Here is a 25,151-nt window from a genome sequence, read left to right as displayed (position 1 = left end):
TTGTACTTCTCTGTTTCTATCCATTATGAAGTCAGAGATAACATCCAGTCATGATGACATAATTTTGATGAGAAATTATGAGGTAAAAATTATTAAATTCCAAAATGAATGATAAATCGTTCACAATGAGATCGATAACATTCATTTATAATTTTCAATTCATGCGACTTTAAAAGGGTTTAAAGTGTGTGCAGTGTCCCTTTAAGAGAGTGTCGGTTTGCTCCGCCCAGGCAGCGTTTGAAAATAGTTACAAGTGAAGGGAGGAGGCCGACAGTTAGTTGATAACTTAGTTAACCAAACACTTTTTATTTATCCATTCCTCGTTTACTTTAGCTGGATTGGCGTTTTACGCTTCAGTGATGTCTGAGGAGCTTGTGTGTTCAAGAAACAGCGTAGAAATCGTCCTCACACTGACCTGCGAAGATCCACCAAATAATCATGAGCATAATGTCAACCAACAGCCAGAAAGAGAGCAAGAGACTGTCTGTAATGAGACCAGACATAAAGGTTTGTCATGTTTACACGGTGCATGAATTTCTGTGTGACCTCTTCCACATATAAAGTTAATTTACTTTGTTGCTATGTCATTTATTCCCAGTGTCTGGCTTTGAGACTGCTGCTTGTTTGTTATAACATGATCTAAAATACTTTTGTTTGGATATTGGATGCAAGTCTGTAGGCCACGTTATTAAACTTCCATTGCTGATGTATATTGTTTTCAGAGTTATTTCAGACAGAAGAAGAAGATGGTGATGATGACAGCGGCACCCATTACTTGAATAGTGATGAGAGACCATGTACTCATCTACAGCGAGCAGAGAGGCCAGGAAAACTTCCGGACACCTTCCAGACAGACCATCTTCTGTACTATGAGCGATTCAAAGCATATCAAGATTACATGCTTGGTAACCATCCAAACGCTTCTGACAGACACCCACAGCAGTAAATGAGTTAATAAGTGTGTTTATAAACCTGAGTTGTTTGACAGGTGACTGTAAAGCATCTGAAGTCGAAGCCTTCACGGCTGAGTACCTGGAGAAGATAGTGGAGCCATGTGATTGGCAAGCCATATGGCACACTGATGTGTTTGATGTGCTGGTTGAAGTAAGTTCATTATAGCATGCTTTTGGGTATTTACAGTTAAAAACATGAAAAGTAAATGCTTATGATTGAAGCATCTGCACAAGGGAGTGTTTAGAAGCTGAGGGTTGTTGTTGTAGGTTGTTGATGTCGATTGTAAGGAGCTGAAGGCAAAGGTGGAGCTGGTGCTGCCAATGGAGTGTGAGACCAGAGGCTGTGATCTTACTGAAGAGTCCATGAAGGCCCTGCTAGAGGCTACACTTCATAAAGTGCCTCTTCTCAAGCTCTCGGTTGTCTATGATGATGATGAATCCGGGGACTTTGATCAGACTGCTTTGGCCCTAGAGCACCTCAGGTTCGTTAACCCATTTTTGAGCAGCCATGCTGTTCAGTTTATGTTGGTAGTCCAACAAACATGAAATAACAATGAACAATAGTAGGATTTATAGTAGGAAGTAAATCTGTAAATTATTTGAAATGCATGTATACACATACAGTCGTGGCCTAATGGATAGAGAGTTGGACTTGAAGGTCGTGGGTTCGAGTCTCCGGTCCGGCGGGGATTGTTGGTGTGGGGAGTGCATAACCAACACTCTCTCCACCCTCAATACCACGACTGAAGTGAGACCCTTGAGCAAGGCACCGAACCCCCAAACTGCTCCCCGGGCGCCGCAGCAATGGCTGCCCACTGCTCCGTGTGTATGTTCACTACTGTGTGGATGGGTTAAATGCAGAGCACAAATTCCGAGTATGGGTCACCATACTTGGCCACACACCACTTCCCTTTCCCCTTACTTTTTTACAGTCAAAAAGTCAATTTGACAAAAAATTCTGTTAGCCTAAATAATATTGTGAAATATATGCAATTTAAAATAAGTCTTTAATGTCTTTTACAAATCATTCTAATATGCTTATTTGGAGCTCAGGAAGCATTTCTCATTGTCAAAGTTAAAAGTTTAATATTTTTTGTGAAAGCTGTGATGATGAAGGACATGTCATTCTTTTGAACTTAGTATTTAAAATAGAAGTAGTTTACAACGTTCTAAATGTCTTTACTGTCACTTTTGATCTATTTAATGAATCCTTACCGAATAAAAGTGTCAAGTGTATGTGTTTGTTTGTGTGTGTATATACAGTGCCCTCCAAAAGTATTGGAACAGTAAGACCAATTCCTTTATTTTTGCTGCAGACTGAAAACATTTGGGTTTGACATCAAAAGATAAATATGAGATGAGAGATTAACATTTCAGCTTTTATTTACAGGTATTTTCATCTGGATCTGATACACAACTTAGAAGATAGCACCTTTTGTTTGAACACACCCATTTTTCATGTTACCAAAAGTATTGGAACAGATAGAATTAACATAGATTAAAGTGAAAAAGACTTTATTAAATATTTATTTGCAAATCCTTTGCTTTCAATAACTGCATCAAGCCTGTGACCCATTGACATCAAACTTTTGCATTCTTCTTTTATGATGCTTTTCCAGGCTTTCACTGCAGCCTCTTTCAGTTTTGGGGGGGTTACTCCCTTCAGTCTCTTCTTTAGCAGGTAAAATGCATACTCTACAGGGTTTAAGTGTGGAGATTGACTTGGCCAGTCTAAAACCTTCCACCTCTTGCCCCTTATGAACTCCTTTGTTGTTTTGGCACCATGTTTTGGGTCATTATCTTGCTGCATGATAAAGCATCTCCCAATCAGTTTGGTTGCATCTTTCTGTAAATTGTCAGACAAAATATTTCTGTAGACTTCTGACTTAATTTTGCTGCTGCCATCATGTGTTACATCATTAATGAAGATTAATGAGCCTGTCCCAGAAGAAGCGATGAAAGCCCAAGCCATTACATTACTTGTGTAATGTGTACTATAATGTACACCTGTGTACACTGTGTTTCAGATGAGCTTGTATGTTTGGGATCATGAGCTGATCCTTTCTTTCTCCAGACTTTAGCCTTTCCATCACTTTGGTCCATAAAACCTTGTCCCAGAATTTTTGAGGCTCATCTCCTATTCTTCTTGCTAATGAGTGGTTTGCATCTTCTGGTGTAGCCTCTGTACTTTTGTTCATGAAGTCTTCTGCGAACAGTAGATTGTGATACCTTCACTCCTGCCCTCTGGAGGTTGTTGCTGATGTCACTAACAGTTGTTTTAGGGTCTTTCTTTACAGCTGTCACAATGTTTCTGTCATAAAGTCCAGATGGTTTCCTTGATCTACCCGTTTGAGGTGTGTTACTTAGTACACCAGTGGTTTCTTTCTTCCTCAGGAGAGTCCAAATGGTTGTACTTGCTATTGCCAGTGTTTTGCAATGGTTTGATTGATTTTTCATCTTCTCTCAGCTTCACAATTGCTCGTTTTTCACCCATAGACACCTCTCTGGTTTTCATGTTGGTTACATGTCTAACTAACTATAAATGCAGTCTGCACGGATCTGAAACTGAGCGCAGACATTCAGTGCTATTTATTGTTTGAATAATCAATTAATAGGACACACCAGGACAACAAAACACACCTGTCAGTCACATGTTCCAATACTTTTGGTAACATGAAAAATGGGTGGGTTCAAACAAAAGGTGCTATCTTCTAAGTTGTGTATCAGATCCAGATGAAAATACCTGTAAATAAAATCTGAAACGTTAATCTCTCATCTCATATTCATATTTTGATGTTAAACCCAAATGTTTACAGTCTACAGCAAAAATAAAGGAATTGGCCTTACTGTTCCAATACTTTTGGAGGTGTGTGTGTGCGTGTGCATGTTTATGAGGACACAAATTTGTATAATGACATGGGTATGACAGAGGTATTACAATATGAAGGTGGTTTATGAGGACACTGCCTATGTCCCCGTAATTCAAAAGGCTTAACATACTAAATGGTGTTTTTTTTGAAAATGTAAAAATGCACAAAGTCTCCTGTGAGGGCTATGTTTAGGTGTAGGGTTGGTGTAGGGCAATAGCACACACAGTTTGTTCAGTATAAAAACCATTACGCCTATGGAGAGTCCCCATAAACCACAAAAACCAACGTATATACACCCACACGTTTTAACTACATAAGCTGTTAAACTAATTAGTAAATTTACTTATTTCTTAATATATTATTGTTCATATTTCATTCCATAATACATGAACTAGTGTACATTTATACATTTTGAAATGTGGAATTATCTTGAATATCTTGGTTTGAGTATCTAATGAAATTAAATTGTCATAATTTTAGTATCAAAAGAGTGATGCGAATGGACAATTGTATACCGGTTTGTGATTCTGAAGAGGTTCCTCTATTATACTAACTGACCGGTTAAGTAGGTTTTCCTGTCACTCTCACTCACTGTCTTTCTCCCCCTCCTCTCCATCATTCACTCTTGCACGTTTCTGTCTAATCCCCACAGGTTTTTCTATAAGCATATCTGGAGGAAGTGGGATGAGGAAGATGAGGACGATGACTTTGATTACTTTGTTCGGTGTGTGGAGCCTCGTCTTAGGTTGTAAGTGTCCTCTGTGTGTCCTGTCTCTCCCCCTGAAGCATGACCGCAAAACACTGAATAAATCTGTTATCCTAGCAGGTCCGTGGCTACTGTAAAGAAGCTCTGACCACCAGGTGGCAGTGTGCACTCAGTAATGAACAGTTCATTATAGGACAACACTATAAATTGCTTGGAGTAATGCAAATAAATTTACTTCGCTAATAATTTAGAGAGTCATTGTGAAATGTGCTATTTAATCTAAGTATAGGATATCTAATTTTAAACTCACATTGGCATAAACAACAGTGGAGATGCCAAATAAATGAGTATAATGGTACCATTGTGACATTTATTTATTTAAGTTTGATTGCAGTTGTCTTTGGTGCCACTAGTTATGCAGAAATTACACACATTGTCACCTTTAATAAGTACAGGATTTTCTGTCTGCTCATAGCCATATTCATCTCTCCCTCGATGTATTTTCCACAGGTATTATGATATCTTGGAGGATCGCGTTCCAGCTGGTCTTGTAGCGGAGTATAACTCGACACTGGCACTCTGCTCTGAGAAGTTTCAGGAGTTTTCCAGCCTGAGAAGTGGCCTAGACAGCGACTCAGAGTCTGAGCAAGACAACGCATCCATGGTGGAAGGACTGCGTCTGTATGGGCAGCTGGAAGCACTTAAACGCAAGCTGCGTATTATTGAAAACCCGCTGCTCAGGTGATTATTACTGCTGTGTGTGTTGAGATTGAGAGATGTTTGTACATATGTACCCACAACATGGCTTTGCTACTCAACCCCAAGTTAATCAGGAGAGTAACATATAAATGTGATTAATATTGCAACCAGGAATTCACGCTTTTTGAAGTATTGACTTATATACGTTTTCCAAACCTCAGGATCAATACGCACTGCTCCATAATTAATCATCAGTCTTTCCTAGTTACCAGATTCCAGATGGGATCGAAGACGTGTCAATGTGAACAGCTGTGTTTGAGAGAGTGTGCCTGTTAGTTCTTTGGGTTGCTCACCCATTCCACCTGCGTGTCCTTTGCAGGTATGTTCTGGGCTACAAGGTGAACTCCGGTCAGCAGTCATGCAGGGCAAAGGGGCCACGTCCCGCTGGCGGCCGGGTGGTTCACTTGGTATCTGCCTCGGCCACAGTTCAGCAGCTTCAAAGCTTGATAACTGATAAACTGATGCCCCACTATTCAAGTGAAGAGTTTGAAGTGCAGGTGTGTGGATAACCCTTTCTCTTTTTTATGACACAGTTGCATGCTGGTCAGAAGACCTTGGTCTTGTATTCCCTTGTACTGGCTTTGTAAATGGGGAATTTGGAAGGGGCTTATGACATTTGGACTGTGAAAAAAAAAAACTATATTCACACACGTGTATGTGTGTGTGTATTTTAAATAGATTTAAAGGTGCTGTATGTAAGTTTTTGACTAAAGCATAAAAATACAATAATGTGTTTGCAGATATTTAAGAAACATGCTAAGTTAATGTACTTGTTTATCTGAAAAACAATGCTACAGTCAGTTATTCTCCTTTGAAAAATGTGCTTTCCTGGCCAGAATGTCGGTCTCTTGTTTTGGTTTGTGAAACCCTCCCACTGCCAGTTTACCCAATTGTATTTCGGCACTCTGGGTTGCCAGTTGGCGGAAAACACAGCGTATTTCATGTCATTCATCGTCATGTTTGTGCACTCGTTTCTGTTGGTGTCGTTAATCTAGGTGATAAGGTGATGTGTCACCGAAGCCATTTGTGTACAGGTGATAAGGCGGAAGAAGATGAGGATAAAAAGAGCAAAGTTTTTAAATATTTACGATTTGACTTCTCAAGTTTTGCTTTTATATGACTGTTACCATATTACTTATAGGTTCTAATGCCTCACTGACCCTCCACTGACTATTTTTATATCTGCCGTTCATATTAACTGAGTGACAAAAGAACAAGTATGTAAAATCATTTTACTGTAAGGTTCTATTTATTAACGTTAGTTAACTAGAATAGTTAACATTAACTAACAATTAGCAGTACTTCTACTGCATTTATTTCTTTATTAATGTTAATCTTAATATTTACTAATAAATTAAGGTCAAAAGTTTTGTTAACTTTAGTCAATGCACTGTTATCAAACACCTTTTTTTATAATGATTAATATAAACAAAATGAATAAATGCTGAAATATATTATGCTCATTGTTAGCTCACTAGTGTTGACTAGTGTTATTAAATTAGCCCTTGTTGTAAAGTGTTACAGCATAAAATAGTTTATGGGAGATGTCAGTATGGAATTGTGATACTGATCTAGAGTGACATTGCAGAACATCAGACCTGAATCTGATTTAAGACCACATATGGAAGTGACCCAAATTATATAAAAAAAAAAATTCCATGTAGTTTTTGCTGTTCACATTATGGAAAAAAAGAGAGAATTTGGGCCACTTTTACCTGCATTCTGAACAAAGCCTAGTTTCTAGCCATGACAAGAGTGGCAAATATGGTATTTGAATTGGAAAAGGTCACTTCTGCTATTCTGGGAGCTGAATCTGGATGGAGGATAGTCTGATCGTTTAAATAAAGTAGTTTCAGACAGGGAAGGTAGAGTGCAAATCCTCCCCAATTGCTGATATTAATGCCCTGTTCCCTTTCTCCCACATCCTCTGATCACTGTCTTTTAATTTCCTGGGTTTACCTCCTAAAGGTTAATATCTGCCTGAGAGCGCTGGCCGCCTCAGAGCTCTCAGGAAAAAAATGAAATCATTGATTTCACTCGAGCTAGTATAATTTTATGACCACTAGGACTGTGAATAATTTTGCTAGTAAAATGTCATGTGTGCTTGCTCGCTTCTCCATCTTCTGTTTGGATGGTAAGACTAAAGAGCGGTTTGTGTGGAAAGTTGTTAGGACGGTCTGATCACTAATGTGTCAGGTGCTGTAATGCAGGATTTGTAAAGGTTTGTTAAAGCACTGTGTTCATGCACTAGCTTGTGTTTGATCTCTGTTTGATTTTTTTGTGTTAGACTGTTTTTCCTTTTTTCCTCCACTCACTGTGATTTTGAAAATCAGTTTTTGGTGGTTTTTACGTTAGGACGAAAATGTATTTGAGTTGGACTAATGTGGTCTGTGTGTTGTTTCCAGTTTCACAGTGACCCGGTGCTTGCGGTCAATGCGTGCAATGAGGGGGATGTGGTCATCGTATGCCCTGGCCTTTACAGCATCACCAGCTCCATCAGTATTGTTGACTCCATCGAGGTTGAAGGTAATCACATGATTCACCGTGTGCATGTCTGTCTGAACTGACCTCGTTTTGCGCTGACAATTGTTGACATTGGTGTCATAGGGTTCATAACACTTTGTGCCTACAATGAAGTTAGGGCTCAAATCAGACCCTTATTCCCATATCAAATTTATGGGAAATTTAAGGCATCCTTGTCTTGTGAATTATCCAGGGATAATTCTGCTTCATCTATTTGACAAAAGTGTTTTTGGTTGTCAGTTTTTTGGAGCTCAATTGATAGTTTGTCACAGCAATAAAAAAGATGTAGGAGACACATTTTACCCTCACAGAAGTTTGAGAACTAGACAACAAAAAGGCAGAGGCTATTGTGTACAAATAGCAATAAAGACAATTAGGGATGGGTACCGAAACTCGGTATTAAATCGGCCTCGGGGCTAAATTATGAAAGACCGGAGTATCGATAAGCTCTGACGTTATCGGTACTTCTGTCGGTATTGGAGAAATTAAGAGAAAACACACACATTTATTGTTGCTCTCTCTCTCTCTCTCTCTCTATATATATATATATATATATGTATATGTCGCCAGCTGTTTTTATGTGCAATAATATTCAAACATTTGTCTATGATGCATTTTTGCTATGCGCAATTCAGAAGCCAGATCGCGCTCACGCGGATGAGCTTCAGCACACGCAACATGAAAGTCCTGTTTAATTATGATAGAAGAGAGAACCAACTATTCAAACATCTGCTCACACTTTAGGCCTGTGGCTGTTATATTAAGCTAAGTATTTTTTTTTTTTCGATTTTGGCTTCCAAGGATTATAGCCGCATTTCTTCTAGCACAACACCCTTCCCTTCATAGCGGCGCGGATTCGTTCCTCCGAACCAAAACTTAACATCTGAATCAGCTCAATCAGTGATTGTTATAAAATGCCGTCTTTACTGTTGCTACATTGCAGGACATATTTGATAGTAAAACGTTGAAAGTACACTCTGCTGTTCCCCAGGCTGAAATGTGTGCCTGCGCGGCGGCGTGCTCCAAAACGGGCAAGCAAAGTACACATTGAGCTTCGGGCGCGTCGAAATAACACACAAAAATATGCCAAAAAATACACACACAATGTGTCAAAATGGCCGGTTATGAGAGTCTTCACTTTTATGTTTTAAGTGGACGAGAACAGTTGGGAGAAAATCCGATGCGTGTCAGTATATTGTCTTAAAGTGTCAGACTGGAGCTTGAGCCATCAATGTTAATCAAAGAAAAAAATGCAAAGAGAAAATCACCCACAGCTCTTAATCTGAACAACGTTATAGCTTTAATAAACATAAATCTATCAGTACATACAGCAGTAGGGTTAAAATTAAAATTGTTTACTCAATTTTATGTTGTACCAGACCTGTATGACTTTTTTCTCTGAAAAATGAAAATGAATCTCAAATGATAAAAAAAAAAAAAAAGTGTCAAAAGCAATTCTTTTTTTAATCCTTTACAAATCCATATGATTTCCCTTGTGTGAGAACAGTGACAATAAAAAATTATGGACAAACTATCCCTTTAAAAGTTAAACTAGTTGTAATGCATTGCTTTTAAATTTGCAACGAAATATGTTACTTTATCAAATAAGTAACACAAGTTACTTTTTCCCATTTATTCACTGACACCTCTCCTGTCCCGTGCAGAGACACTTCCTGACTAAAAGAAACGTAATACATTACTTTCTATAAAGAGTAATGCAATTAGTTACTTTTTGAGTAACACAATATTGTAATGTATTATTTTTAAAAGTAACTTTCTCTAACACTGGTAACGTTAGTGGTGTCTGTTTGCCCAATTTTAGCTGCGGTGATGTAGAGACATTGACATTTATCATCCGATTGATTTGGAAGGTATTTTTTTTTTCCATCTACCTCCATCTAAAACACAGAGGAAATCACCTGTATTTTGTACTATTCTTTTCCCTTTAATAAAGCTTTGTGATACAGCATGCTTCATAACACTAAGTCAATAGTCTGGCACCGGGCCTTGTTTGTCAAAATGGTTCCCTGGACGTGTATAAAACGAATACTGCAGTCGGCGTGTGATATTAGAAAGCCTGCTGAGGTAATTGAGCTCAATGGCGCAATAACCACCTTTCAATGTTGAGGGGGGGGGGGGGGGGGGGGGTGGCGGAAATTAATGCATGAGGAATGTGGAGGCAGGCGAGCAGAGAGAGCATGGGGTCGAGTCTCTTTATGCAAATGGACGACCTGCAAAGTCAGATAGTGATGAAGTCAAATGAGGAAGAGGAAAGAAGGCCTGGAGGATGCTGTTTAAATATGGAGGTTTTGTGTGCTTGGCAGTCTCTCCTGCAGCGTCAGGGAAGCCCTGAAAGAGGAGATAACACACAGGCGGCTGCTGGCTCTACTACAGGAGAAGAGCAACTCAATTAGACCACTGCCAGATTTTCATAAAAGAACTCGGCTCCCCGCACTAAAGGTCTTTTGATATTTAGCGAAAACGTCACTCATGCCTTTGTCTCAGGCTGCGGCTTTATCGCCAAGATTATTTGAAGGAGCTCTAAATAGTTTTGCATGTTTTTAGAAGTGATTGAGTCATTGAGACCTGCAACGGTGTTGCATTATGGAGTGCAGGAAGTAGGTCTGTGATTCACTTTTTCCAATTCAAAGCGTCCCACTGCTGTCAATTACGGAGAGATCTTCCAGCGAATCCACTGTTGTTACCTGCAGACGTAGAAGTGAGGATGGTGCTTTATTGGTCTATATTCAGCCTTTGGCATTTGAAAGAAGTGTGAGAGAACTGACCAGGGCGCTCAAGTTCATCTGGGCATTGTTAGAAAACTCTGGGAGAAACCTGTTTCAGGACCATCTGTCAAAGAGCAGTGTGTAATGAAGCCGGGCTGTCAAACTCGGCGGCTTTGAACCGCTGCTCTCATTGACCTGCCACCACTATCTCAAACTGAGATGGTGCTAAGCTGACCTCTCAGTCATCAGTCTGCCGGCTGCTATAAACTCAGCATGCCTGTTGATGGTCATTTAGCCACATTGTTACTTGGAAACCATGCGTCTAGACTGAGAGACGGTCTAATTACCATAGAGAATTAGGTCCTTTATGGAGAGGCTTTTTCTATAATGAGATGTTCTTTGCTGGATGGTAGGCCTAGTGGTAAATGACAGTGATCCATTAGGGTTAAGGGCCTGTCAATTTCACTTCAGCATTTTTTGTCATGCAGGTTCAGGAAATGTTTTATTCAAAAAGTGCAATTTTAACGGGTTCTTGTTACTGGCAAAACTGTTATCACCGGCCTGTTTTATAACAAGGTTATTTTTGAGTTTTTGTGTTATTTAAACTTCTATTCAGTGATTATTTTATTTTGTAATACATTTTGTGCTTTTTGTAAGTTGCTTTGGATAAAAAGTGTCAGCCAAAAATGTAAGGGTTGGACATAAAAGCCCTTTTTCTAGAGCCATTTCTCTCCTGTCTTCCCTCAGGATACGGTCTGCCAGACGAGGTGGTGATTGAGAAGCGTAACAAGGGTGACGCGTTTGTGGAGTCAACTGGAGCAAACGTCAAACTCTTGAATCTAAAGTTCATACAGCGCGACGCCATTGAAGGCATCTTGTGTGAGTTTCAAAGAAAATGATCCTGTCTCTTTCCCCCATTTCCAGCTGTTTGTCGAAGAGTCTTGAGGGACTGCTGCTGTTGAATGGACAGCAGTATGTTCAACAGAGACCTGACATGCACTTTTTGCTCAGACATTCACTCTACAGCAACACAGTAACAGGAGAGTCATCTTATGTTTTTCTTGTCATTTCATTGGTGAGCCGTTCTGGCATGCCCAGCCTAGGGAGCCTTTAAATCTGTATCCCTGTGTGCGGCTACACTAAAGGTTTGCTTCCTGTGGGATTTCTGATCTAGTCAGAATAACAGGCTTGTTTATTATCCACTGGATGTTCTGCTTGCTTCCAAAACAATATGTTCCCCATCGCATTATTGCCAGACAATATAAATAAGAAAAAATGTCTGACACTATTTTTCAGATTTTATTTTAAATTTATTTGTATTACCATTTAATCACCATTTTGACCAAAATTAATTATCTTTGCTTTTATTTTGATCTTTCTATTCATGATAAAATGCATCCTGGTTTTCACAAAAATATTAAGCAGCACAACTATTTACAACATTGATAATATTAAGAAATCTCTTTACTAAATCAATTCACTAATTCAAATCACTGGCTACCAATAGCTGCTCGCATAAAATTCAAGGCATTAATGTTTGCCTACAAAACCACCACTGGCTCTGCACCCCTTTACCTAAATTTATTACTTCAGATTTATGGGCCCTCTAGAAGCTTGCTTTCTGCAAGTGAACGTCGCTTTATTGTGCCATCTCAAAGAGGCACAAAATCACTTTCACTGACTTTTAAATGAAATGTTTCCTCTTGGTGGAATGACCTGCCCAACTCAATCAGAGCAGCTGAGTCCTTAAAAAAAACCTTGCTACGTGTACTGCGTTAAGCTAACTGAGACTTGTTATAGCACTTGCATATCATTGCTCTTTTGTTGATTTTTAATGCTTCCATTGTCCTCATGGATCCTCATTTAGATAAAAGCGTTTGCTATATGACTAAATGTAAACCGGCATATAGGATGATTTCTGGAGGATCATGTGACTCTAAAGACTCGAGTAATGACTGCTGAAAATGTAGCTTTTCCATCGCTGAAGCATATGACATTTTAAAACCTATTCAAATAGAACAAAAAATGTTTTTTTACACTTGTAATATTTCACTTTTCACAATATTTGACTATATTCCTGATCCAATAAAGGCAGCCTTAGTGAGCATAAGAAATTTCTTTCAAAAAAATAAAAAACAATTGTACTGACCCCAAACGTTTAAACAGCAGGGTATATTCACCATTATAACAATTATTAGTAAAAGAACAACGTTAGATTACCCTCATAGAGTTATAATAAAACATTTTTAAACGTCATAAAAACAATGCCAGAAAGGGGTGTTTTTTATCATTTTAGTGATATACAATTATATAGATATAATTGCGTAATCAAAATTTCCAGTTGTTCAAAACAAACAGTTTGAAGTGGTTCACAAATATGAATAAAACTTTAAATAAAAGATGCTATCTGCCTTAACGTTTTCATACTCAGATGACACATCTAATTGTTGGTCTATTGGAAACTCAGTAGTCAAATAAAAATCATTCTGAGGTCGCCAATGTCATTTCATTTTATATTGCTTATATTCAATATGAGCTAGCACTGTTCTACATCTTTATAAACTTTTCCTCCTTGCATGTCCTGTCACCGTCCTCCAATGTCTTTTCGATTTGTCACCCTTTATCTTTCATTAGGTGTTCGCCAGGGGAAGCTGGAAATGGAAAATTGTGTGATGCAGTGTGAGACCACAGGTGTGATTGTGCGATCGGCGGCCCAACTCTGCATGAACATGTGTGACCTGTACGGCTCCAAGGTGAGCTGCACTAGCACACGGTAACTCACGTAAATTATAAAATTACTTCTTCACTTATGAAATGAATGTACTGCTCTCCAATCTATTCTTTACAGTAGTTATTACAGCATGAAATAGAGATGTGAAAGGTCTTGCCAGCAGCATTCTTAGACTGATTTACCACCAGTCATTTTACTAAAGAGCCTCTTCTTCATTGACCGATACCATTATCGTTCTGATGGTCGCTGTGTGCTCTCTTCAGGGTGCCGGTGTGGAGATCTACCCTGGGAGTGTATGCAGTCTGGTGGGCAACGGCATCCATCACTGCAAGGAGGGGATCCTGATTAAGGTGAGGAAGATGGATGAGCTTCAGCTCTTCTAAACGCCTGTAGATTAGCCTGTCTGGCTCCTGGTTACTGCTAATCAACAGCAAGCATCTTACCTTTACCGCACTTTAGAGCTGTCTTGGTATCGTATTAATGATCTAGTGGATTAATGCATTTAGAAGACCTCCAGGAAAGTTGACCCCTTTAGTGTGTTAGTGGAGTGGGACTTCACTGGCCACCGTGGGGCGTCTTTAATGGTAATAGCTTTAAGCCGTGTCACAAGAGGTCAGTACGCTCACACAGTTCAGAGGAAATCTTAGAAAAGCCAGTAAGTACCCTGGAGTTATAGACATGAATCTTTGTGGAAAATATTGTCAGTTGGCTTCATTTGAGAAAGTGTGTCTTGAGAAAGCCATCGAGTAATACTTCAGCTCAAGCCAGTGTTAGTGTTTCACCTGAGAGCAAATTAGATTCACACACAGGTAGCAGCACCCCAAAAGGATTTTTCCATAATTAACTCCAGCGGAATAATTGGATTTTATCTACCTTCCTAAAGCTTTGTGCGTTTGTGTACATGCTGCGCCTTCCCAACCTCAGTCTTTTATTCTTCCTCACTTTGCTTAGGCCAGAAAGAGATGTGAGAGTGTGCGCGCACATGTTCATTTGTGTAGGCATGCTGCGTGTTTACCACCCCCTGCTTCCCCTTTGGCAGGATTTTGCAGACGAGTTGGACGCCATGCCTAAAATCACCATGGTGAATAACATGATCCACAACAATCAGGGCTACGGCGTTATCTTGGTCAAGCCAGGTGACGCTACCGTGGAGGATCTGCCTGTGGAGCCCAATGCCGCAGGTGCCCTTTTCTTCTTCTGTCTGCTTCTGACGCCTCAGTTCACCATCAGCAGGGCATATTCTCAAATTAACACCAGCTAGTTCATTTAAGGGCACTTATCTTGAAGTACCTAGCAACACCTGAAGAAGTAGAAATGCTAGTAGAAACAGACAAGTTGTTGCAAGCATTGTAGGGATTGTTCACCCAAAATGAAAAAAATTATAATTTTTTTGGTTCTATAGTGTTACTTATTTTTTCATAATGGAAAAAAATGAACAGCTGTTAATAGTGACCAGCTTGTCAAGCTCCAGAATGATGCTAAGAGATTCAAGATAAACTTGTAATATTTCAGTTATTAGCTGATATTTGAGATGGAGATGCACCGATTGGCTGGCCAGTGATCGGAATCGGCTGAATTTTTTGCTGACGAAAATGGTTCTGATCAAAGACAGTCACTTGTCTCGTTTCTGAATGAATCAGCCGTTTGAATGAATTGGTTGACTGAATGAATAAATGACTCACTCATTAAAACAGATACTTGCCGCAACCTACTGGTGGTTTAGTCATATTTAAAAGTATCATTGCATTTTTTCCTCAATCTTATAAAACATCAATCTTATAAAATTTATGCATTTGAAATTTTGCAGTGTAAATGCATTTATGGCACCTCGGCTTCATCAAACTGTCTGTGTAAATGCATCTAATGCCACTTCAGATGCAGCTTCTGTTTCCTCAGCAGTGGAAAGATAGAGTTTGTTAATACTAATTTAATTTGAATGGTAACAACAGTTTCATATTGTGCTAACTGAATTAATTGAAACAAAGAAAGAATTTGATGTGAAAGATGGGGTGGTGATGGCGCAGTGGATAAGACACATGCCTTTGGTGTGAGAGACCCGGGTTCGAATCCACTGTGAGACACCAATGTGTCCCTGAGCAAGACACTTAACCCCTAGTTGCTCCAGAGGCGTGCGACCTCTGACATATATAGCAATTGTAAGTCGCTTTGGATAAAAGCGTCAGCTAAATGAATAAATGTAAATGTAAGATGACACAATTAATCGGGTTGGGGGAAAAAATGGCCTCTTATAAACAAAATGAGTTGCTGTATGTAACAAAAATTTCCCATTATAAGTTAACTATTTCTTCCTCTTTCCAGTCACAGAGCACTTTATTTTGAGTTGTTTTAGTGAGAGAAAATCTGTAACTTAGTCCAGTTTGGGGGAATTGTAATGTTTAATAATTTCTTCAATTATGTAAATAATTTTTGCATTGAAATTTGCATAGATTTTTGTTTGTATATGCTGTGAATTATAGTTCTTAGAAAGAGAATCGGAATCAGAAAAAAATCGGTATTGGCAGGTCACACTTCCATGAAATCTGAATCGGCCAAGAAAATTGCAATCAGTGCATCTCTAATTTGAGGGTTTTTTTTTGTTAGTTTTAATGTAATGTGTCATTATTTTTTAATGTAATGTTTAATCTTTAAAAATACTAATAATACATGTAAAGCCTTCAGCAAATATTACTAATATTTTTAAATCCAAATATAAATGAATAAATGTGTTTTATACTTTACATCATGGATTCCCAAAGCCAGTTTTTTTTTTTTTTTTTGTCAGCTGAACCCCTTTGACATGAGATGTTTTCTTGAAGTACCCCCTGATAATTGTTTTTTTAATTTTTCAATACTTTTACACTTTTGCATGTTCGTGGTTCACCTGAGCCATATGACATGCAGGTTAACAAATGTGTTTTTGTATTGTTTTATTAAAAAAATGCTTTATTATTATTATTATTATTATTATTAATAATAATAATATATTTTATTTGTAAAGCACTTTTCATAGTTTAAAAACAATCCCAAAGTGCTACAGAGTATAAACAAAGTTAAAAACCGGAAAAAAAGTCAGCAAAAAGTAAAAAATGCTTGCTTAAAAAGATAGGTTTTTAGTCCTTTCTTAAAAGAGTCTAGGTTTTTTGGAAGGGAATTCCAAAGACGCGGTGCGGCTGAGCAGAAGGCTCGATCCCCCATAGTGCGGAGCTTAGTTCTGGGTGGTTGAAGAAGGGCTTCGTTTCCAGAGCGGAGGTTGCGTGAAGAGTTTTGTTTTGTGAGTAGTTCCTTTAAGTAGGGGGGTGCGTTGCCGTGAATGCATTGATGGGTAAGTAGGATGATTTTATAGTTAATCCTGTATGAGACAGGAAGCCAGTGGAGTGAGTGAAGGATGGGAGTGATATGGTCATATTTCCTTATCCTCATTAGGATCCTTGCAGCACTGTTCTGAATGTATTGTAGTTTTTGAAGGCTTTTGCCAGGAATCCCAAAGAGGAGAGCGTTGCTGTAGTCCAGCCTTGAGGATATAAAAGCATGGACGAGTTTTTCAGCATCTGACAGACCAAGTGTGGGACGGAGTTTGGCAATATTCCTTAGGTGATAGAAGGAGGTCTTACACAGATGTTTTATGTGGGCGTCAAATGTGAGTTGAGCATCAAATCTTACGCCCAGGTTGGTGACTGTCGATGATAGTGGAATTTTTTGACCAGAGAAAGATGTGGGTTATAAGTGATGACTGGACCTGGTGTGGTGTACCAACTAAAATAGCTTCTGTTTTGGAGCTTTTTAGCTGTAAGAAGTTTACCTTCATCCATGCCTCAATCTCCTCAAGGCAGGAGCTCAATGATGACAGAGTGGCTGTAGATGGGATGGAGTTGGTTTTTATATACAGCTGAGTGTCATCGGCATAGCAATGAAATGATATTCCATGCCTGTTGATTATGTGGCCAAGGGGAAGAGTATAGATGGTGAACAGAATCGGGCCGAGAACCGACCCTTGAGGGACACTGCATGTGACTGTATGCGTCTGAGACTTTGCACCTCCCAAAGAAACATACTCTGTTCTTCCAGACAAGTAGGACTGGAACCAGCTCAAAGCAGTGTCAGAGAGTCGGATAGTATGATGGAGGCGCTGAAGGAGGATATTGTGATCAACCGTGTCAAAAGCTGCAGATAGATCCAGTAGGATGAGGAGCGATGGTGTGCCGGTGTCAGCCGCCATCAACCGGTCATTTGTGACCCTGATCAGGGCTGTTTCGGAACTGTGAGCAGAACGGAAACCGAACTGAAATTTTTCAAAAAGGGAATTTGAATTTAGGTGATCCTGAAGATGCCGGGCAGCAACAACTTTTTCTAGAACTTTGGACAAGAATGGAAGGTTGGAAACAGGTCTGTAGTTTGCAAGAACTTCAGGGTCTGAAGTGGGTTTTTTTAGAAGGGGTTTGATAACAGCAGTTTTTAGAGCAGATGGAACATGACCAGTGCGTAAAGAATGGTGATGACTTTGGTTATTAAGGGACTAAGAGATCTGATGTGTGTTTTCACCAGGACTGTGGGAAAAGGGTCCAGCATACAGGTGGAAGCTTTCATCCTGCCGATGATGTCCTCAACTTGTTGCTTAGAGATTTCAGAAAAACAACAGAGAGGCTGAAAAATCCCAGGCTGTGGATTGGCAGTAGGGACAGACAGAGCAGGGGTGCTGGAGAGGAAAGAACGGATGGTCTCAACTTTTTTCCTGAAGAAAGTGATGAAGCTGTTGCATTTCTCTTCTGATGTGTCATTGTGTTAAATAGTTTGTGGCTTGATGAGATGGTTTATGGTAGAAAAAAGCTGCTTGGAGTTTCCCTGATTTTTACTGATGATGTTTGAGTAGAACTGTTTTTTAGTGACACTGAGTAGGCCTTTTGATGTTCTTGATAGGCTATTTTGTGAACAGTAAGTCCAGTTTTTGAAACACGCCGCTCAAGTACACGCCCTGCTGTTTTCATTTTCCGTAGTTCTGGAGTGAACCAGGGAGATGTATGTGAGAAAGTGACTGTTCGTGTTTTTACAGGTGCGTGAAGGTCCAAAATACTGCTCAGGGTGCTGTTATAGAAATCCACTGATTCATTTACTGATGTGAAAGTTGCTGATGGGATTTGCAGGAGGTCCAAAGCCAAATTGTCTGGGTTGATATTTTTTATGTTTCGGAAATGGATTTGGCGTTTTGACTTGATGTAGTGAGAACAGTTCACCTCCATTGAGATGACTTTGTGATCGGACACTCCAAGATCGTATACCAGCAGATTTTCAATGGGGGCAGAGTCAGTAATGACCAAGTCAAGTATATGTCCTCTGTTGTGCGTTGGGATGTCAACATGCTGTTTGAGATTTAGAACGTCCAATAGCTGTAAGAAATCAACTGCTGGACGACAGGAGGGGGTGTCAACATGAATGTTCAAATCTCCAAGTATAACAATGTTTGCAGATGTAGTACAGAGTGAAGTGAGAAATTAATTTATCTCTTGAGATAAAGGCTGGATAGGAGGCCGGTAAATGAGAAGAATAGTCATAGTGAAAGGTGGTTTACATCTGAAAGCAAGGCATTCAAAAGTGGACAGTTCGGGCAGAGACAGCGGAGTTTGAAGTCACTGCGATGTAGTACTGCTAGGCCACCACCGCGACCGGAGTGGCGGGCTTTCTCCAAGTATTGATAACCAGGAGGACATGCTTCATTTAATGCAAGAAATCCCTCTGGCTGATGCCAGGTCTCAGTAAGACACATGATATCAATATTCCTGTCCAATATGTGGCTGTGTATAAGACCAGATTTATTTGCAAGGGACTGTGTGTTAAACAGTTCTATTTTGATGTTAGATGGAGTGATGTACTGTAGAGAACGAAGTAGACTGAAATCCACTCCACGTTTTATGTTCCGCTCCGTGGTGACGGGTCTTATGCAAGTAGACTTCCCAACGCTATTTATTCCAAGTAGAGAGGCGTTCACCAGAGAGATGGAATAGAGTCACCAGACTGAGAGAAAACAAACTTTCTACGGCAGCTTCTATGTATGTAGCGGGGTCGGCTTTGAAGTTTAAGTTGTTTAATGGCTGAGATATATATTGGACTGCTGTTATTCCTTAAATTAAGCAGTTGCGGGATGGAGTACTTTTAGCGTCATGTCGCTTTACAGAGAGGATCCAAAGATTATCCAGCCGGCTGGCAAGTGGCTGCTCGCTAAGCCGGGGAGATGTTACCTTGTCCGGCGAGGGCTAACTTGGCAGTGAAGTGTTTTCCGTTTAGACGATCTTGATGCTGGGGTCGATGAGTAATATCAAGACCACAGGGCCAGTAAACAGTAACGTAGTAAAAAACTCTGATGCAACAGCCCAGGAACAGGTCGGCATTGAGCGAAGAAGATTTCCAGCAACAAAGGTATGATACAAAAATCCATACATCCATATAATCCAATCGTTTTCTTAAGGGAGAAGCGGCAACAGACAGTGCCAGCGTCCTCTCCCCTCAAGAGATCCAATACTAATTCTCTTAATTATTATTTAATTAATAGCTTTTCATCAAATCATCAAAGCACCTGCAGTTCCCTCACTAACGCCCATGGGTTAGCTAACCCCAAATTTATCTGTTATCGGCCATAACACAATTTTCAGTATAAGTCGGAATTTGTGAAATAATGCATTAAAATTGTTATTTACTGATAATCTTGCTCTCAGTCAGCTGTTAGCCCAAGAATCACTACAACTGGATCATTGGTCAGTGAGTTGAACCTAAGAACCAGTCCAATTTGTAAATCAGATCAACTGTATTGCTTCAGAGATGACTCATATGAGTCATTGTATTGACTACTTTTATGGGGGTTTTTTTTTTCACAAAGTGGTCACTATGAACTGTCGTTGTATGGATAATGTGAATTATTATTATTATTATCATCATCATCATTATTATTAATATTTAATTTGATTCCACAGAAAAACATAACTGCATTTTGGGTTTAAAACAACATGAGGAGACATGACGAGTGAGCTAATCCTTTAATTCATGTTATTTATGCAGAATTTTATTGCAATTTACTGGGAAATATGAAATGTGCTTGAGCTCGCAAATAATGCAGTATATACATAATCCATTCATGTGTCCAGGGCCTCCATGTAAGAGCTGATTTTTTATTTTTTTTTGTCTGCTGCATGTCCTTGGTTTCTTGTATGGGGAATAGTGTAACCTTGATGTTTGTGGCTTTCACACATCTCATCTTCTTTGCCACAAATTAAATAGGCCACGACCAGTCTCCCCATTACTGTAAATGGTTCTGTGCATGCCTGCGTACGCCACACGTCTATATAGCTTGTGAAGGAACCCGCAGGACTCAGTCCGGCTATGCAAAAACTGCTCTACTTTCTCCTGCGGTAATATCTGTGACAATATATTCGCTTGCATACAATTTTTGTTAAAAATGCCCCCCTGGGTCTGTTGGAAGGCCTGTCTGTAATGACTACCATCCCCACGGTACTTTTCTTCAGCAGGATCGGCTTTTTTCCCCTCGCCTCAGCCAGCTCCATTTTGAGAAAAGGAAAGAACGGAAATGCACTTGACATTCAATGAAGGGCAGCTGTGAATGCAGTATGCTTAATTTCTGAATTATGCTCAGCAGAAGGCGTCTCGGCTTCAAAATAAAAGTAGACCCCTACTTCTCCCTCTGGTTCCTTTGTTTCTGCCTCTCACTGACTGCCTTTGTCTGTTAGATGCATTGGCATAGTGGCTTTCTGTTCTGCATTGAAACCTCGCTTACATGAAAAGAAAGTACAATTTAAAAGGTTTCAGTTGACGTGCATGTTTTCATTTGGGTGTTGGTTACGGGAATTCAGAATCTATTTTCTTTAAAATAAAGGATGTTATTTGCATTTTTATTATGCAGGTGAGATGCACATGGGTTTATCCTTTGCCATTTTTGTATGTGCAAATTTACAGCAATTTAGATTGCGAATTTCATTGTATTCAGATGAATCCATTTGAATGAACTATAATACTATATTGGAAAGAAAATGTAGGTTATGGGATTCAGGTTTCCCGGAGTATAACTGCTGACTTTCCTAAAGATGCTTTCTCCTATATAGGAAATTAAAGTCTCTCAGTCTAGTATTACAGTGTAATTGTTCTGTGTCATTAATGACTTTGTTTGCCAGGAACAGCAGGGTTTAGTTTGAGTGCTGAGGCCCTCCATTTAGGGAAGAGTCGTAGAGGTTTCAAACACATCCTTTTATTGTACCCTATCATTTTCTGGCTGACTATAACCATTCATATTGTTCCCTGCTGGAATGGTGAATGAGAGCGCTTTATGTTGACACATCAGTCTGTGCTTTCTGGTGAAGAATTAAAGGAATAATTCACTCAAAAATTAAAATTGTGTCATTTGCTCTCCCTCGTGTTATTCCAAATCTGCACGACTGTTTCTGAAGTTTATGCGCCACAACTGAGATTAATCTCTGTTTATTCCAATTATATTTGCACCGAGATTTCTCGTTATGATTTAATGTTTCCTTTAAGGTTTGTTTTTTTACATTAAAAATGCTAACTCTAAAAAGAATTCAAAGCCAAATCTATACTGAAACCTGTTGTGTGCCTCTTTTGTTTTGTCAGATGAGAAAGAGAGAGAATTTGAGGACACAGGAGTACAATCCGAGGCAGATATATATGATGATGATGGTTGTGGTGGTGATGATGTGCCTGTCATTGTCGTGGAGGAAGAGTGTCCAGCCATCAAACATGGCCACTCCGGCCCTCCAGACTTCACTGAGGGAAATGATGCCATCAAACAAGAGTTGGTTGCCACATCGGCCAAGAAACATAGGCTTCAGAAGAGCCGGTCGAAAGCACTAGGGGCCATGCAGGCTGATGAGAATCTACTCTCACAAGAAATGTTCATTTCAATTCATGGAAATCAGTTCAAGCACAATGGAAATGGAAGCTTTGGTACCTTTCTGTACTGAAGGCTTCTCTACGGCAAGCATGCACAGACACACTTTAATTATTTATTCTGTATTTCTTCAATTTTGCAGCAAATTTACTTTGTGAGCTTTCATTAATTACTGTGAGTTAAATGGCAAAATTAATGAAATGTGCTAAAATGTGTAGCCTTTTAAACTTTGTTTTTATCCTGTGCCTTTTTGAATTGAGCTTTTATTTATCAGGAAGTTTTCAAACACTGAAACACACAAAAGAGCAGCACCTTGGATTTGTTCCCGTTCAAAAACACTTTTTTGAGAGAGAGTTCACACAGTTCACATTTTGTCCACATTCTAGTTTAATGGTTACTATAGTCACTAATAAGCACTGAAAGGCATTTAGTCACTAAAAAAGCAGAGCAAAAGTAGTATTTTTTCCCCGTAATTGTCTCTCTATATTTTGTAGAAATAAAGTTGTTTTATTGTCCCAAATGTCAAACATTTTCTTTACTTTTAAACAAAAAAGCATGGAAGAGTAAGAGAGTTACTGGTTTTGCTGGTCTATAGGGGTTCCTTTTGTGGCAGCTTAATTCTCATTGATTAAATTCACTTTGATTAATGCTCAGAAAATAAGGCAAAGCACTTTATAATGGAGACCATTTGATTAATTACATAATCCAGCATGCCCGGTCAAAAAATATGGTTTTGGTCTGCTTAATGAGATGCCGCTTGACATGCATTAGCCAAACTTGTTCTCCAAAACCAGCTGTGAGGCTTTCATTTTAAGTGGGCAAAAAAATGAACTGCAAAAAAGCATAATGAGATCTTTAAAGTGCATTAATGTGAAATATAAAAATACAAATTCATTGGAGGAAATGAGATGAAGAACAATTAAAGAATGTAAATGGTTTGTCTTTTCAGAGTTATCCATCCTTATACCCTCCTCTAGCACCATGTCAAATTCAGTTACACGCCAAATTCATTTATGAATCTTAATTAAATGTCCCTTTTTAGACTTGGTACTTACATATTAACTGTCGCCTTAAACTTGTCTGTGCGTTTAGGGAAGGCCCTTTGTCTTTTAAAGGAGACTTATGGGAAAGAATGATCTTGTTGTTTATTACCGCTCATAAGTTTTTCTCAGTTTCATAAGATGCCTGTTTGTTGTATAGGTCAAAGTCTTTGAGTGGAATTGATGATAAAACAAATAAAAATAAATTATACACCTTTCTTTTTGAAGGGGGGATAAAGGACCTAGGGATTATTGATTTCTTTTTTTCCTTCTACTGATTCTTCTGGCATATCTGAGATGCAACAGAAATTGAGGGGAAAAGAAGTGACAGGTTTCTTTTGTGCCAATTATTTTATCTTCAAAAGAGATGTCACAGTCTGGACAGACTAAAGCAAGAGCTTGCAGCCATGGAGGACTCTAAAAAGTGTCCAATTTTGAAGTGGTGTCCTTCAGACCAGCGAGCGGGCCAGGGAACAATGGCAGCATCCATTGTTAAAGGTAAGGGCGACTGTCAAAGCCACTGAAGGTGCAGTTAGTTTCAGTGTGTCCCCTATGACTATAAACATCACCACATTCTCCTTGTTTTCTCCCTTGTCTTCTGCCTCAAAACTAAGGTGACCTACAATATCTACCAGTTGCTCGTTAATTTGTGACAATGAGAGTTTCACCTTCCAGAGTTTGTGATGCTGCATATGAATGCTAGAGAAGCAAGCTGCTCGTGTACGCTTTAAATACAAGATGGTAGTGAATACGGTCTTGTTAATTAGCAGCGCTGTCTGTTAATTAAATATCAGGGAGCATCGTCCTTCTCTTGAGGTTGGACTTTTCTGTTATTTAAAAAGTGCTTAGTGGAGTAAGAGAGGCTGTGTTTTGTAAAGTTTTGACGGTCTCGTCCTGACTACCTCTGTGCAGAACTCTATTAAAACTGGACAAATGTATTGACCAGGAGCTAGAGAGATCTAAGGAAACGTGGAAGCAAGAGTGACAGCTCTGATAATGTCAGGAATACAATTTTGTCAGATGGTTTTTCTCCCTTTGTGTAAGCTACTTGCCTGACCTTTAACAATGATTGTAATTTGTCAGGTAAGTTAATATTCTCACTCTTTTAAGAAGTAGTATTATATGAAGACTTTTATACAACGATTAGTTCTGGTCCTTAAATTTGAAATGCTGACCTTTCCATGGTTTGTATCACTCAGCTTGTCTATATTTGAGCATTCCAGACAGTCCGTAGTAATGGTTTCTGACTCTGCAGATTACATTGTTCAGAAACTAAACACTGCACAGTGTTGCTTCTGCTGCAACTTCATTTGGAATCATTTCTCCTGGCAGAGCAAAAAGAGACATGATAACCCACTATATGTGAGTTATTCAGTGTTAGCGTATTTTCTCAACTGTTGTATAATTTATCTCTCAATTCTGGTGTTTGTCTGAATATAGCTTTGAGAACCTTTGACCTCTGTGAGTAAAAATCTCCCTGTTTCATACTTGTATAGCTGAAAAATTACTAGCTGTGCACAAAATCACAAACTATCACAGGTACTTTTTGATGAAGAGCAACATCTGTGCCGTTTTCATGTGACTTGTGGCATCAGTCATCTATCACATGCACATTTATGCTGGGTTCCAGACAACTTGGAACTTGATTTTTTTTCCCACATCCTACTAGAAAGTAATGTCTGGAATGTTGCTCAAAGTTGGACATCTGACTTGTTAACATTTTTAACTATTTTGCATGTTCAATAATTTCTAGTCAGACAGCTGTCTAGCACCAATGTCTAGAATTGCATTTAACATAGTTTACAATTAATGAGTGAACAATGATAAACAGATTTTGGAGAGCCTGAATGTTGCTTTAATTCACGATTTTGCCATAACTAACTGGACGCGAAAAGTTTTTAAATCGTAGTGCCATCTTGTGGTGTGATTGACTGGAATGCA

The 25,151-nt window shown here is 39.1% G+C and overlaps 1 protein-coding gene across 1 annotated transcript; it reads left to right on the top strand.

Moving 5' to 3' along the window:
• Positions 1 to 232: 232 nt before the first annotated feature.
• Positions 233 to 24,338, top strand: LOC306842908 (SHC SH2 domain-binding protein 1-like). The gene is made up of 13 exons (XM_079374085.1): positions 233 to 507; positions 723 to 905; positions 989 to 1,104; positions 1,221 to 1,435; positions 4,476 to 4,571; positions 5,040 to 5,270; positions 5,608 to 5,785; positions 7,694 to 7,814; positions 11,285 to 11,416; positions 13,172 to 13,290; positions 13,532 to 13,618; positions 14,308 to 14,449; positions 21,894 to 24,338. Exons 1-13 carry the CDS (start codon positions 360 to 362, stop codon positions 22,241 to 22,243), a joined length of 2,118 nt encoding a protein of 705 aa, XP_079230211.1. The 5' UTR covers positions 233 to 359; the 3' UTR covers positions 22,244 to 24,338.
• The last annotated feature ends 813 nt before the right edge of the window (positions 24,339 to 25,151 follow it).

This window comes from Barbus barbus, assembly GCF_936440315.1.
Source record: "Barbus barbus genome assembly, chromosome: 1".
NCBI classification, from domain to species: Eukaryota; Metazoa; Chordata; class Actinopteri; order Cypriniformes; family Cyprinidae; genus Barbus; species Barbus barbus.
Note: the sequence above shows the minus strand (reverse complement) of the source record. Positions and strands in the feature narration are given on the sequence as shown.

Coding starts and splice junctions, on each gene's coding strand:
- LOC306842908 (XM_079374085.1), top strand. CDS start 360: ATGTCTGAGGAGCTTGTGTGTTCAAGAAACAGCGTAGAAATCGTCCTC. Junction 5,271..5,607: donor ATTGAAAACCCGCTGCTCAG/GTGATTATTACT, acceptor TGTCCTTTGCAG/GTATGTTCTGGGCTACAAGG. Junction 13,619..14,307: donor AGGAGGGGATCCTGATTAAG/GTGAGGAAGATG, acceptor CCCCTTTGGCAG/GATTTTGCAGACGAGTTGGA.